Genomic DNA, 16,169 nt, shown 5'->3' with positions numbered 1-16,169 from the left:
GGATCAGGACAAAAAGTGAGCGAATCTTTTTTCCTGAAACTCTCAGAATCTCTTTGCACAGATGGGGACACATGTTTATTTATAAAATACATGAAAACGTGGATTTTGCACAATAAGTGCGTGGCCTTTAAAATGCTCTTTTTTAAGGAACTATTTGTGTGCTTTTCACTTGAAATAAAATGTTGTAATTCACCCTGTCACTTTAACCGCTTGTTTTTACCATCTCTTTTCAAAGTAAGCTTCTTAGTTAGTTCAAACTAATTAAAACAATAAAAAAACATTTCAAAACATCCAGAAAGATGATAAAGTGAGTGGTTATAAAACAGCAACGTTCTACTTATCCCTCAACAGAGGTTCACATTCCTTTAAATTACCACTCTCTGCAAGCGTCGTCCGTGTCCAGCTATCATGGTCTTTGGGCGATCACGTGCTTCTCATTCTCAACAGGAGGTTGAGGGTTAGGCATATCCAATGTGTTCGGCTGGCATACCTTGGCTTTGCTCTCTCTCCCCAACCTTCTGCTGACCTTTAAACTTCTCGCCCTAAAGGTCATCCCTGAGTTCTGTGTTACTGCTGTCATGCGAGGGGACTTAAGACGCAGGCCGTCTATTAGCCCTTTAATGGATTACTGAGAGAAAGGGGAAGGAGAATAAGGAGCAGCGGCCATTTTCCACACTCTCTTCACTTGTCAATTTTTCTCTAAGTCTCCTTTTATGGTTCCTCTTTGGTTATGATACTTAAGTTCTTCATGAACAGCGCCTTTCACTGTGAGCTGCATCTTTCAGATCGGATGAATAATAGACAGAAACGCCCTTAAGACTGCCCTTTTTTACTGTCTGGCACAAAGACTTGGAGGGAGAAGGCTAATGGAGCAGCTTTCTTTAAGTGGTCTTTTGAATGATCTACAAGCCCCTCAGTGCTTTGAAGATCAACCGCACATACAAAGACACACATGGAGTGAGTGCTTCAGCTGCTGGATCAGGGCCAGTGCTGCAGGGCACAGCAGACAATGATATACATTGGTTCAATCACAGTATGGATCTGTGCCTTGAGGGTGGCCATGGTTGATACGATTGTGTAACCATCTTTTCACCGCTCGCCAACAGCCGGCCGTCAGGCTCCCATCAGGTCATCGTGTCATGAAACATCTTGTAGTTCATGGGTGAAATGAAGTTCATGAGCTGGGGCTGACAGGAGCAAATTCACTATTTTAGTTGTACATTCATGCTGGTTGTATTTATGTGTGCCGCTATCATCTTGTTCATTGATTAGTTGTAGGTATTTAAATCCATTATGAAGTAAATGTTGATTGCGTTTAAGATTGTCTTCCTATTCGCTCGCTTTCACTCTCCAGTATGTCTGCCAACGCCAAATCACCCGACAAAGCCAGTTCAACTAAATGCAGTGTTACTTGTACAGTTCTTCCAAATATTTTACAATTAAAGTTGCAAATGTGTGCCTTCACTGTGCATGTATTTGCATACAGCTTAGTGGTTGTGTCAGCGAGGGGAGAGACAGCAGGTCCAGGATCAGAGGGGGAGTCCCCATGCTGCTGCCAGAAAAGCCGTTGAATGTGAGAAGCATTAGGATTGGATTACAATATAATATGTCTGGAGATATTTCTTGCTTTTTCCCTGATGGTTTGAATAAGTTGCTAAATTTAGGCTCTGAGGGAACAGAAATGGATCTGGTCTTACTGGTCTGGTTTCTCCACTTTAAAATGCATAATCCTTATTTTCTGGACTTATAAATGTCTGTCATATCTCCATACAATTGAGTAGTTTGACTGATAGTTAAAAATAAAGTGTCTTGTTTTTCTTAACTGATAATATGAACATTTGTTTGACCAATTTTGTTCATTGTAAACAAACCCATTACCAACACATATTCAATATTAAAGGGGCCCTATTATTCTTTTTGGAGTTTCCCCTTTCCTGTAGTGCAGGGGTGCCCAACCAGTCGATGGGGATTCCCAGTCGATCGCGAGATGTGTCTAAAAATAGAACAACAATATTCTGTTTTATCGTTAATGTCCTATAACATAATCTTCCTGTGCCAGAATAATGCACTTGAACGCATCAAAGCTTTGTGATTGGCCGGCGTGACCCCATGTGTCGTGGCGTGGCTGGTGGGCAGTGCACTAGTTCGCTAACGTTGTCCGTGTCTGTCAACACCAGGAGTGACAGTCCGCACACACACACAAGACCGCAATCATGGCAGAAGCAAACCATATATAATTTGCACTCCTAGTGGGAGGATGATTATTTTTGTATCTATTACAATTCAAAGTTCATCTGTCTCATCTGCAATGCGAGCGTGGCTTTATCGAAGAAGGGTAATTTAGGAGCGGCATTTCAAAACAGTGCATAAACGCTACGAGACGGATTTCCCTCCTAATTCTGTCCTACGCTCCAAAAGGGGAGGGGCCTGAAAGGACAGCTAAATGCACAGCAGTCCATTTTCACCAGGCCCAACAACAAGAGCAAGGCTGCTACCATAGCATCTTATCGTGTCAGTCACGTTCTTGCGAAACACATGAAGTCTTTCAAAGACGGCGAAGTTGTGAAAGAAGCATTCCTGGAGGCTGCCGATGCGTAATAAAACAGTAATAACAGTAGCATTTCAACAGGTTTTTGATATAATAAAAACTCAAGTTAGATACCGTTATTAATCAGCTGTGAGTTTGAGTTTGTTTGAACTTATTCATTATAATTATTGTACAAAATGGTATAAGAATGCAAACTTAAATTGATTATAGTCTATTATCAATTCAGGTTAAGAAACTAGTGTTGCTTGCATCCTATTTTAAAGGCATTTCTTTTTATAATCTACTAAAATGCAACAAAAAAAGGGTTTGATTCTATTAATTTTGTCTTTTTTATTACACTTTGGCAGCAGATTCCTGTGTAGCTTCAGATCTGAGTCTTATTAGTAAGCCTAATTTATACTTTTGTAGCAACACTATTTTTATATAATGGCAAAGAAAGGGTTCAGAGTATTTTCTTTTTTTCCTGTGTCATGTGGCAGCACAGTTCAATGTATCTTGAAAACATTACCCACTGTAGTATGTGACGTGTGAATAAACTCCAACTCTGTATCAACAACACTGTTGTGTAAATTCAGTAAAATACTTGTATGTAGATTAGAAAGAGGTAAGATAAAGGATCTGCAGTATTTTATGAAGTATTAATCGTACAAAGGTCAGTTTTATACAAGTAGAAGTGTGTATTTACCTGGTAGTAGGCTGTCAGTAATGGCTATGCCTCTCTATTTGGACTGGTAGATCTCGGCAGACTGGCAACTTTAAAAGTAGCTCTCGGTTCAAAAAAGGTTGTAGTGTAGGCTGTAGTGTGTTGTAGGTTTGTGTGCATGTAAATGGTCTGCAAAGGCTAAAATCTAAAATCCCAAAGTTTCTTCAATAGGGACTTTCTCTCCAAACACTCACACTAGAATGAGGCCAATTTAAGTTATGTTTAACTGGTTTGTATTGAAATATATGTGATGATAGCCTCACCACTCATGTGCTTTGACTTTCACATACTGGGCCAGGGGCTGAATTTTCCAGATGAATTTCATTATTTAACGCGGATACAAGCGGCCGAGATGGGTTTCCCCCGCAGGGTGGCTGGTATCCCCTTACGGAGCGTCCACACTACAGCTTAAAAAAAAGCTTGGAGCTGGGCGTGTCTGGAGCTTGGGGATTTTATTCAAGCAACACGACCAACAACCAATCACATGAATCTCCCGCCCCCGACATACAAAGCAAAAAACCCTGGGGATTTTATGGGAGCAATATATATATAAACTCCCCAAACAGGCGAAAACCTACCCGTTTCACCCACTGTTTCTGCCACCTCCCTCCATGCCTGGTTCCTCCGGTTTGTTTCCCGGCAGGTGAAGAGGGTCTGGTCATACAAAACCGGGTGATTGCTACGGCGATAGTTAGTTTCTCCTCCAACTTTTTTTGAAATATAGAAATGAACGGCGGGATATCTCTCCCAGCTTAGACGCGGTTTGATTGGCTACGGCTTCAGCTGTCAGATTTTCAGAAACGGGATTTGATTGGCTGGCGCTGGCTACTCCGGCGTCTCCGGCGTCAGAAGTTGAACATTGTTCAACTTCTGACGCCGGAGACGGCGGAGACGGACCGCTCTGCTACCCACAATTCAGTTCGGCGAAAAAGCGAGGCAACGTGACGTCACCCCATTGAAAGTGAATGGGCAGATTGGAGTTTTCGACGCTGTAGTGTAGACGGGCCGTTAGGGATAAGGTGAGAGGTTCAGTCATCCGGGAGGGACTGGGAGTTGAACCGCTCCTCCTTCGCGTCGAAAGGAGCCAGTTGAGGTGGTTCGGGCACCTCGTTAGGATGCCACCTGGGCGCATCCCTAGGGAGGTGTTCCAGGCACGTCCAGCTGGGAGGAGACCAAGGGGTAGACCTAGGACCAGGTGGAGGGATTATATCTCTTCGCTGGCCTGGGAGCGCCTTGGGATCCCCCAGTCAGAGCTGGTTGATGTGGCCAGGGAAAAGAATGTTTGGGGCTCTCTGCTGGAACTGCTACCCCCGCAACCCGACCACGGATAAGCGGGAGAAGATGGATGGATGGATTTCATTATTTTATCAATGAATTGATTAATCATGCAGCCCATGAAGTGTATGGAAAAAGCTTTAAATAAGTTGACATACACAAACGGCCTTTTCTTGTCAGATGAGCAATCCAAGACATTTAGTTAAATATCAGATACAAGTGGTAAATGCTTGTCTTGCCCATTACAGGCCCAAGTAAACCTTTCATGTATACAGTATGAAGCAATGTGGTCTTCATAGCATGTGTTGTATCAAGAATGTATGATGCATCAATAATCCATATTCACTGCTTGTAGCACTTTTCTACATTAGTATGCTCTCGGTCTAAAACGACAACTGTTTGAATTCACAACAACCTTTTGTTGAAAGGTGCAATGAAGAGGAATATATGCTCTGTATTGACTCACATTGGCAAGTACACATGGTGCTCGATGTTAATTGAAGTATGACCTCCTGCCTTTGGGGCATCTATAGCAGAAGACGGTGGAGGCGGTTTACAGAACGAGTCTTCTTAAGAACAACTCAGAGACAGAAAAAGCCCTTGTATGATATCCTCTGCTGTAAAGGTCACAATCCCAAGTTCACTCTGCCATTAGAGCAGATTCAGAAGAGAGTGCACATTGTAAATAAGTGATAAGAATCGCCCGAGGTGACTGCAGGAAGGATGCCCTATATGCTACGCAGCATCACATATATAGAACAGGAGGGCATGTGTAGGTCGCGCTTGTTGTTTCCCCCGGCTGTGCAGATGTTTGCAACTTAAGAAACAAAAATGTGAAGCATAAATATGCATCCGGCCTGGCGTTCATTAGCGGGAAAGGGTCAAATAACGCAAAAGGATGATAAGAGTGGAAGAGAGATATGTAAAAGTCAAAGAAATCTGGACTTGTTGCTCCGTCCCAAACACGTGTCACCCCTTATTTAGGAGATTTTCCCGTGAAGTCACAGATGAAATGATTTATGGGCATCAGAATCACTTTAATTAAGGTGTAAATCGCTGTTTCCCCATTATAAGAAACTGATGATTAATGAAGACAACGATTTGGATTGGTGAACAAATCTGTCCGCTGTTTTTTCACATGTTTCCTAAATGTTCTCCCGTTCTCAGAAAGTGGACGACTAGAGGTTAGTGCCCTCTGCTGTTTGTGTCTGAGAACTGCACTTTCTGCACATGACCACTTCTCCGTGTCCACAAACCTGTATGACAAGCCTCTAACATAAGCCTCGCCCACTAAGTCAGCATCACTTTCACAATAAAGTGTGTGTGTGGGAAGAAGAGGAAATAACGAAAGTGAGCGGAAGACAGAATGAGAAAATAGAGGAAGGGGACGAGTGTCATGAGACAGCTCAACACTTTTCTCTCTTACTTCCTCTCTGCTTCCTCCTCGCTACTGTTTGCTCAGTTCTGGCCACCTCAGCTCAAACACTTTGTCTCTCTTCCTGTCATCCCCAGATGAACTCTATGAACAGTGTCAGCAGCTCAGAGGACATCAAGCCTCCACCAGGCCTGCAGAACCTGGGAAACATCAACTACCAGTGCCCGAGCCCCGGGGGAATGTCAAAGCACATCTGCGCCATCTGTGGGGACCGATCCTCAGGTAATGTTAGAGGGAGAGGGGGGGGGGAGACACTCAGCACAAACATCTCCACCCAGATAGCTGAAGGACAGATGGCTCAGACCAATCGATGTCAGGCTTATTAGTGCAGAGTTGATTTGCTCTTTGATCGTTTTGATTGTAAAACTCTGAAAGGTGTTGCAACATCTCTGAAAGACACGTGATTCATTTCCTCGTGTTAACTGTTGTTGTGTGAGTTTCATTTTATTTCTTTTTTTATTTTATCTTTGTAAAGCGTCTTTGAGCACCTAGAGATAAATACAATTTATTGTTTTTTATTAAAGAATACTTGACAAGCCTTTTTCTATCACATCAACAGGAATATTATGTTTGATTTACAACAGTTGAGAAGCTAACTAATCCCCCAACACACACAAAAAACACACACACACGCACAAACACGCACACACAACAATTGACTTCCTGTTCCCAAATAAGTGTAAAAAGTTGGCTTTTTTGATATTAGTGAAAACATTTTAAATATCCGTTGGCCTTAAATTTAAACTTTGAAAACAAGACCACTGCTGCAACCACACATCTTAAACATGCAAGGCTATCAACACTACACACGTGTTTAGTTTGAATTACTCATTTAAAGCCCCTTCTGATGGAAACAACTTACACTTGTTGAAAGATTACACTTTAGGTTCAGACCTCAATAAAGCACTACTTAAGGTGGCAAATGATATTTATATTGTTCAGGCGAAACATCACTTTGAGTGCTGCTTGTTCTTCGTGCAGCATCTGGCTGTGAATGGCTGAGATTATCCAGCAGAGTCCTCAATCGGTCCGGATCAGATCTCAAAGGCAGGGGCTTTGTTGTTGCCATTGGTGATCATACAGCTGAGAGGATCACCATGACCTGTGGAGCCCCCGGGGGTTTGACTCTTAGGCCGCTATTCATTTATCGTAACCATGCTCCCCAAATTGCACATTACAATTAACTTTATTAGCACAATTACCTGGTCTATTTTATTTGTATTTTATTGATTGTCATGTCATTTACAGTGTAACAGCAGAAAAGGTACATTGTAGGTAAAAGGCAAAAGTAAAAAGAGTAGACTTACATGTATAAAAAAAAGGCAAGCAGACATTATTAAGTTATATTTATTTATATATAAATATTAGATGAAGGGATAATTTTTTTTTTTACAATTTACAACAAATCCTTATAAATTGTAAAAACAAGGTGAATATTGCACAAAGGTTTAAAAGTCTGTATTGGATATGTTGTCCTTCCAGGGACCTCTTTAGTTATTTGAACTTAATTGGTTTTATTCTGTTTTTCATTGCTTTCCGTTTTGATGTTTTTGCTCTTTATCGCTCAATGCATTTAAAAGGTTGTTTTTTTTTGGAGTGGAGGGGAAACATTTCAATCGCGATTACATCAATGTACCTAAACACAGATACGTTAACATATATTCACTCGTAGCTAAAGGCATATTTCCACGTGAAATCAGTACTGATGTTGTGGACTTCTACCACAGGAAAGCACTACGGCGTGTACAGCTGTGAGGGGTGCAAAGGCTTCTTCAAGAGGACGGTCCGTAAAGACCTCTCCTACACATGCAGAGACAGTAAGGAGTGCCTGATCGACAAGCGCCAGCGAAACCGCTGCCAATACTGTCGCTACCAGAAGTGCCTGGCCATGGGCATGAAGAGAGAAGGTGTGTGTGCAGGTGTGCTATGATTAAGGTTTCGGTCTGGGCATGAGCTCTAAGCTTGTGTTCATGATCTTCTTTTCAATCATTACAAATGCATGTGGAGGGGGATAAGAAATGTGCAACTCTGCCGGAGCTCTAGCTTTCCTGTGTAGTAAATAGTCTCTTTTATATGATCCACTGCAGAGTTAACACCGTGTAGTCAGGGACAACAAGCATGGGGTTTGATCTGAAATATCTATGTGTGTGTGCAGCGGTGCAGGAAGAGAGGCAGCGGGGGAGGGAGCGGGGGGAGAGCGAGGTGGAGTCCACCAGCAGCTTCAACGAGGAAATGCCTGTGGACAAGATCCTGGATGCTGAGGTGGCGGTGGAGCCCAAAACAGAGGCGTACAGCGAAGGCAGCCCCAGCAACTCGGTAAGAATCACAGCTTGGTTTGGTCTGAATTATTTATCTGTTTTCGTCACAAGGCTGAGGTGCTACCTAACAGGGACAAATCAATGTAAGGGTTATTATGTTCGCCTGATCAGTAGTGCTCAAATATGCACACAGCTGAGTGAATGCGCTCTTTTATGGTGAAGCTGAATGAAGGGATATTATCAGTTAAGTCTATTCACTCTATGCTGTTCTCTCGTGATACTCCATCAATTAATCAAGCTACTCTTGTTGTTCTTTTGCAAGGCCGAGAGAATCATGTAAAGGTCAATACATTACCACTGCCAGTAAAGTGGATGCAGAGTTAATCATTTATGGGTAGCCCTGTACATCTCGTTAGATTGTATTATACTGTAAGGAGGTCCTCATCTGTCTAGCCCTTTGTGTATTTGAACTTCATGAATGTAGTAAAACGATTGCAGAAGGAAATGATGACTCAGAAATAGCCACGGCTGTACCTGCTTACTATCTGCTGTCAGACACGTTTAGATGTAACTCTGAAGAAGCTTACCGCCGAAGTTATTGACTGTTTTGTTTTTAATTCCTCTCCAGACCAACGACCCCGTCACCAATATCTGCCAAGCAGCAGACAAGCAGCTCTTCACCCTGGTGGAGTGGGCCAAACGGATCCCTCACTTCTCAGATCTCCCCCTCGACGACCAGGTCATCCTCCTACGAGCAGGTACACACACACACACACACACACACACACACACACACACACACACACACACACACACACACACACACACACACACACACACACACACACACACACACACACACACACACACACCATGTATACATCACTTCAGGGGACATTACATTGACTTACATGCATTTCCTGGAGACTTATCCTAACCTTAACCACAACCAACACATCCCTTACCCTAACCCTAAAACTAACCAAGTCTTCACCCTAAAATAAATGATCCCCCTCATGGGGACCTCCAATGTGTCCCCATAAGGGAGGCGAGTCCCCACACGTGACTGTGTAAACAGATGTAGGTCCCCACAAGTATAGTAATGCTAGGCCACACACACACACACACACACACACACACACACACACACACACACACACACACACACACACACACACACACACACACACACACACACACACACACACACACACACACACACACACACACACACACAGCTATATTGACATGGGGTGCACAGTATTCCATTCTATTCTTGCTTTCTTGCCCTTAAAACGATTACATTACAAGACTTTCTTCTTTCGTTTCTTTCCTTTTTTCAATTTTCGTGTGTAATACTAATGCTTTATTTTCTTATATGAAACCTATATCCCATCTGCATGTGTTAAACTTGCATCCTTGGGGACTTTCACGGTAGGGGATGGTTGGGAGAAGGCAGAGGAACGCTTGGAAATAAAAACATTGCTTTATCAGTGTATCACTTACATGTGTCGTTTAGTTAAAAAAGCATTATAAAACAGGCCTCACGACAACCCATTGTGCTGCTGGTACTGCAGCATTTCCCCCGGCAGTGTGTTTCTTTTACATTTGCTCAATACATTTTGGCCATCTAGTTTAATGGAGCAGTGAAACCAAATATAACTGGACTATTTGCCAAATCCCAGCAGTGCTGACCTCTGCTGGTGAGACATGTCACACACAGGCCTGAAGGGGGGAGGAAAGAAGCCAAACATCAGAGCTATTGAGAGACTTTGATATCTGATGAATCATACAGCGTAAGTAGTACTTGAAGGCAGGGATAACAGGATTTGTGTTCTTTTATTTGTGTTCTGCATCCAGGCTGGAACGAGCTCCTAATCGCTTCATTCTCGCATCGCTCCGTCACGGTGAAAGATGGCATCCTGTTGGCGACGGGCCTCCACGTCCATAGAAACAGTGCCCACAGTGCTGGGGTGGGCTCCATCTTTGATAGGTATGTAGTAATAATAATAATAATACGTTTATTTATTATAGCCCCTTTCATAGATAAATCACAAAGTGCTTCACAAGTAAGAACAAAAGTTACAATTAAGTCCACAGAAACATGAATAATAACCACATGAGGCAGTCATTTAAGGGCAACATAAAAACAAAACACAATCCACGTGGAGTCCTGAAAGGAACACAAATAATAACAGAACACATCACACACATTTCAAATAGAAATAAAAGCCAATGTAAAAAGATAGATCAAATTAATTCAGTTTTGTTAACACATCCTCTTCCTGTTGGTCTCATTTCCTTTTGACACAAAAGACAAATACAGTTCTTTTTTGTATTTCTTACATTTCTGAATAGTATTGTGCTGTTGCCAGTCACATGCAGTAAGATGCAAGTGGTTGTTATTAACACAAAACACTGCAGATATTGTGTTATCTGGGGTAGGAAAACTTTTGCCAAATGCTTGTTTCGGCTACTGTTATCTTAGTGGCTTTCATATATGGAATTATGTGTATGTGGCTCAATACCGTCTTCTTCAATCGTCTAAAGTGATTCATTTGATCTCCTGCAGAGTCCTGACAGAGTTGGTATCCAAAATGAAAGACATGCATATGGATAAGACAGAGCTCGGCTGCCTGCGAGCGATCGTCCTCTTCAACCCAGGTCATCACCGTTCAATGTTACTCAATGTGCCAGACAGCAACGCCACCTTAGATGAATAAAGTGATACTGGTTTTTGTTGCAATGAAAAGCTGTGTAAATGCAATGCATGCGTTAAACGTCATTACCCCGAACTTAACCTGACTGTGTTTTGTTTGTTTCAGATGCAAAAGGTCTGTCGAACCCCCCAGAGGTGGAGGGTTTGAGGGAAAAAGTGTACGCCTCATTGGAGTCGTACACGAAACAGAAATACCCCGAGCAGCCTGGCAGGTAGGAAACGCATCGCATTACATCAGTCAATATCAGACACCATGCTTAACTGATGCTATGGTTTGTATGTATCAATGTACATTACATTACCAAACAACTCTAACTTGCAACAGGCTTAGATTTAAAACGTAGAGGCTGGTAGTGTTAGTACTTATAAAAGATGGATGCATTTATTATTGTATTCAACTGTCGGGAGCTAAACAAGATCAACAAATCATATGAGATAAGAGCTATCTCAATTTGCTTGAGCTGAAACACAAAAAAAGTGGAGAGAATACATTTAATGTAACCCAATAGAGTGCCACAGTGATGCGTCCTAGAACCCGGAAGTAAGCTGCGCATGGGTTCCTTCGACAAAAAAGCAATGCAATTTCTCCAAATCTATCGATCATAAATCTATCGATTAGATTTATGATTATAAAAGTAGGGTAGACATGTGGAGATTATCCGACAATCGTGATCCGTCAACCACAGACCTTATTTCCAGCTATTTTCCAAAATCCTATGGAGAAATTGCATTGGTTTTTTGTCGAAGGAACCCATGCACAGCTTACTTCTGGGTTTTAGGACGCGGCACTGTGGCACTCTATTGGAATAGTCAGTTCCTTGAGTAGGGGTATAAATGATTCAATGAAACAACACTGCATTCAGAGTAGTTCCTAACATTCAACATATTACTATATATGAAAGGATTTGGAAATAATACCTAAACATTATTGATAAAAATACCTGTTATTAAACTACAGATACATTAAACTAGAATTAACTAAATACACTGTCAAGATTCTTATGTTATGTCACGTTTGTATGTTTGGGTTTATTTTGCTGTTCTCCCTGTCATGTTTCCCCCCTTGTGTATTGTCTGGTCCCTCTGTCTGTGTTTTCCCCCTGTCGTTAGTTTCCCTGTGTGTGTCTAGTTGTCTGATTGTGTTCACCTGTGGCCCTTGTGTTTCTCCTCCCCTGCCCGGCTGTTTCTCGTCTCGTGATTACCCCTCCCTGTATTTAGTCTCTTCCTGTGTTCAGTGTTGGTTCGTCTTTTGTTTGTGACTGAGTTCACCGGTGAGTGTTCTGTTTTGTCCAAGTTATTTTTCATATTCGTTGAAATAAAGGTTTATCTGAGTTATCTGCATTTGGGTGCTGCTTCCTTCACTCAACCGTAACATACACTACATGATAAATGAATACATGAATTAACCGTACGGCAGTGCATCATATTTAATGATTTCATTTAATGGATTTTTGATTTAAACTGTTGTACGATACATGTGAAAGTGTATTATTTCCAAAAAGAAAGTAAGTATATATTCTGATAAAAATTTAAACATAAGACTAAAAGTGTTTTGCATGCTGTAAGTAGACACCATTTTTTTAAATTATTGATTTCTTCCATAATAGAAAATAATGAATGTTTTTTTCCGTCTCAGTAATTCTCACTTTCTTCTTCTTCTTTCTTTCTTCCTCAGGTTTGCTAAGCTGTTGCTCCGCCTGCCCGCACTGCGCTCCATCGGCCTGAAGTGTCTGGAGCATCTGTTCTTCTTCAAGCTGATCGGAGACACGCCCATCGACACCTTCCTGATGGAGATGCTGGAGGCGCCGCATCAGATCACATGACACCAGCCCCCCCTTCCCCCTGTATATACTCCCACATTGTCAGCGATATGAAGACAGAATATAAAAAGACTTGATTCAAATTGTAAAACAGCATATTTTGTACCAAGCAGAACATTGTAATTAAGACATTTTTTAAAGTATTTTGAGGTTGTGGGGAGGGTGGAGTCTTGAGACGGAGGATCGAGTGCAGTCAAAATGAATTCTAATAGAATTGTTAACTGATATCTCTTTTTGTAAATAGGTAATTTCAGGTGTCCGTTGTTAAAAGCAACCCAATGCAATTTGAAAATACGAATCATATTTTATTCAAAGAGGAATTGTATAAAAAAACTGAAACCATCCAACATTTCTTAAAAGACATTTGAGAATTCTTACAGAATAAAGTTATTTAAAAATGTATCTGAAATGCGTTGTCTTTTTTGTTACCTTATTATCTAATAATACATTATACTGCATCACAAGTCAAGCTAGAAGGATTGCACAAGGGCAAGTTCAAATTAATGGTATTTTTTAAATTGTATTTTTTTCTGGCATTCCTTGACTTGATATCTGTTTTTGGGTTTTAAAAAAGCTGCCTTTAAAATCCTTTTTTACTTTTGATCCTTAATTATCTGAAATGCATGTGTTTTTTTATTTTAGATTCTTGATGCATAAAGCGTAATCAATGGTGGAGAAACAATGTAAACATTTCTGAATGAGCAAAATAGTATATAATTTGAAGATAGAATACATGTTCTCTTATTTAATGATCTCCCTATATTTTTGTATCATCTCACAGACAAATGTACGGTGGCCGACAAGTGCAAACGCGCTTCAACGTCCAACAAATGTGATGCATGCAGCTGGAGACCGAAGCGCTTTATTGAGGTGGCCAAATGTTTTTTGGAGCCATTGTAGCGCGTTTGTACCCGTCGGCCACCGTACGAAAGTCACCCAAAATCAGTTCTATTTTCAACAACTGTTCCTTTTATATTTGTTTCTAGTCGTTGTCCACTAGATGGCGTCCACAGATCTTCATCATGTTTGATGTTCCTGTTTCTTCCTCTTGGCTTCTGTCCGGTTAAAGGACTCGAAGCCTCATCCTCAATGTGAAGGTGTAAAAACTAGTCATGGTGTTTCACATTGGAGAAGATCTAGTGTGAATCTAAAATGTCCAAACTAAATAATTTGGAATACAGTATATGGCTTAAATGAACTTTTCAGAGATATATATCAGTCACAAGACTGGAGAAAAATACATAGTTGGTTAGTGTTTAAACTATGTTGTAAACATGTGTTAATATATACATTAAAATAATAATAATATCTAATAATACTAACACAAATCTGATTATTTCAAAGATGTATTGTCGAAGTATCAATATATCTGCCTGAAAAAATTATAGATCAGTGCAGCACTAGTACAAAACAGTTTATTTGTATAATTGTTTTTGTTTTAATGTAAACACCTACATACACTGAACAAAAATATAAACGCTCCCATTTTTTATGAGATGAACTCAAAGATCTAAAACATTTTCAACATTTCAACAAGACAACATTTTTATATAGACAGCATGATTATTGCACAGGTGTGCCTTAGAATGGCCACAATAAAAGGCCACTCTGAAACGTGCATTTTTGCTTTATTGGGGGGGTCTGGGGGGGTCCGAAAACCAGGCAGTATCTGGTGTGAGGGGTAGGGGTAGGGATTAGGGTTAGGGTAATGTTGTGAATCGAGTGGCCTGTGTTCGTTGTCCATAACATACGCCTGCCCATACCATAACCCCACCACCATGGGCCACTCGATTCACAACATTACCCTAACCCTAACCTTTTTTGGGGCATTGTTAACAAAAATTAGATATATAAAAATCAAGTGCCAGAGATCTCACCATCTATCTAGCGGCTAGATCAGTTGATTTTTACAACTTTGTATTTTATATATTGTTAAACTTGATTTTTCAAAGGTTTAGAAATACACTGAACAAAAATATAAACGCAACACTTTTGTTTTTGCTCCCATTTTTCATGAGATGAACTCAAAGATCTAAAACATTTTCTATATACACAAAATAACCATTTCTCTCAAATATTGTTCACAAATCTGAAAAAATCTGTGATAGTGAGCACTTCTCCTTTGCCGAGATAATCCATCCCACCTCACAGCTGTGGCATATCAAGATGCTGATTAGACAGCATGATTATTGCACAGGTGTGCTTTAGGCTGGCCACAATAAAAGGCCACTCTGAAACGTGCATTTTTTATTTATTGGGGGGGTCTGGGGGGGGTCCGAAAACCAGGCAGTATCTGGTGTGAGGGGTAGGGGTAGGGGTAGGGTTAGGGTAATGTTGTGAATCGAGTGGCCCATGGTGGTGGTGGAGTTATGGTATGGGCAGGCGTATGTTATGGACCACGAACACAGGCCACTCGATTCACAACATTACCCTAACCCTAACCCTACCCCTACCCCTACCCCTCACACCAGATACTGCCTAGTTTTCGGACCCCCCCAATAAAGCAAAAATGCACGTTTCAGAGTGGCCTTTTATTGTGGCCAGCCTAAGGCACACCTGTGCAATAATCATGCTGTCTAATCAGCATCTTGATATGCCACACCTGTGAGGTGGGATGGATTATCTCGGCAAAGAAGAAGTGCTCACTATCACAGATTTTTTCAGATTTTTGAACAATATTTGAGATAAATGATTATTTTGTGTATATAGAAAATGTTTTAGATCTTTGAGTTCATCTCATGAAAAATGGGAGCAAAAACAAAAGTGTTGCGTTTATATTTTTGTTCAGTGTATGTCTAAACCTTTGAAAAATCAAGTTTAACAATATATAAAATACAGAATTGTACAAATTAACTGATCTAGCTGCTAGATAGATGGTGAGATCTCTGGCACTTGATTTTTATATATCTAATTTTTGTTAACAATGCCCCAAAAAAGTGTATTAAAGCATCTATCTATCTATCTATCTATCTATCTATCTATCTATCTATCTATCTATCTATCTATCTATCTATCTATCTATCTATCTATCTATCTATCTATCTATCTATCTATCTATCTATTTATCTATTTATCTATCTACCTATCTCTTAAAATGATGACCTTTCAACCTGCACTTTACTTCCTGAGCACTTGCTCTATGCATTATTGCTTTATAATGAAAAACTCTCTGGTAACTTGTGGCCCATCCAATCTGGGGGGAGGGGGTGGAGGGAGTAACAGAGAGAGAGAGAGAGAGAGAGAGAGAGAGAGAGAGAGAGAGAGAGAGAGAGAGAGAGAGAGAGAGAGGTAACCTGCACATGGAGGACGTCTCTCTCTCTCTCTCTCTCTCTCTCTCTCTTTGTTACTCCCTCTCTCCTTCCCGTTCACTCCTAATAGGATAATTGATAGAAAGCCTAACTAGTCGATACC

At 40.9% G+C, this 16,169-nt stretch overlaps 1 protein-coding gene across 3 annotated transcripts in view; it reads left to right on the top strand.

The window, feature by feature from the left end:
• The window catches only part of rxrgb (retinoid X receptor, gamma b), a 46,921-nt gene extending 33,761 nt beyond the window's left edge, over positions 1-13,160 (top strand). For 2 of the 3 annotated variants that reach the window (XM_034081259.2, XM_034081257.2), the window contains exons 3-10: positions 6,039-6,183; positions 7,689-7,880; positions 8,117-8,277; positions 8,848-8,977; positions 10,080-10,212; positions 10,792-10,883; positions 11,045-11,150; positions 12,614-13,160. In XM_034081259.2, coding sequence (XP_033937150.1) covers positions 6,039-6,183; positions 7,689-7,880; positions 8,117-8,277; positions 8,848-8,977; positions 10,080-10,212; positions 10,792-10,883; positions 11,045-11,150; positions 12,614-12,761 — 1,107 coding nt within the window. In that variant the 3' untranslated portion in view covers positions 12,762-13,160. The remainder of the gene's footprint in view (positions 1-6,038; positions 6,184-7,688; positions 7,881-8,116; positions 8,278-8,847; positions 8,978-10,079; positions 10,213-10,791; positions 10,884-11,044; positions 11,151-12,613) is intronic. The other variant, XM_034081258.2, reaches the window with a different exon arrangement.
• Positions 13,161-16,169: the final 3,009 nt, after the last annotated feature.

Source organism: Pseudochaenichthys georgianus, chromosome 4 (genome assembly GCF_902827115.2).
Source record: "Pseudochaenichthys georgianus chromosome 4, fPseGeo1.2, whole genome shotgun sequence".
Lineage (NCBI taxonomy): Eukaryota > Metazoa > Chordata > Actinopteri > Perciformes > Channichthyidae > Pseudochaenichthys > Pseudochaenichthys georgianus.
The sequence above is the reverse complement of the archived record's forward strand: the minus strand, read 5'-3'. Positions and strand labels throughout refer to the sequence as shown.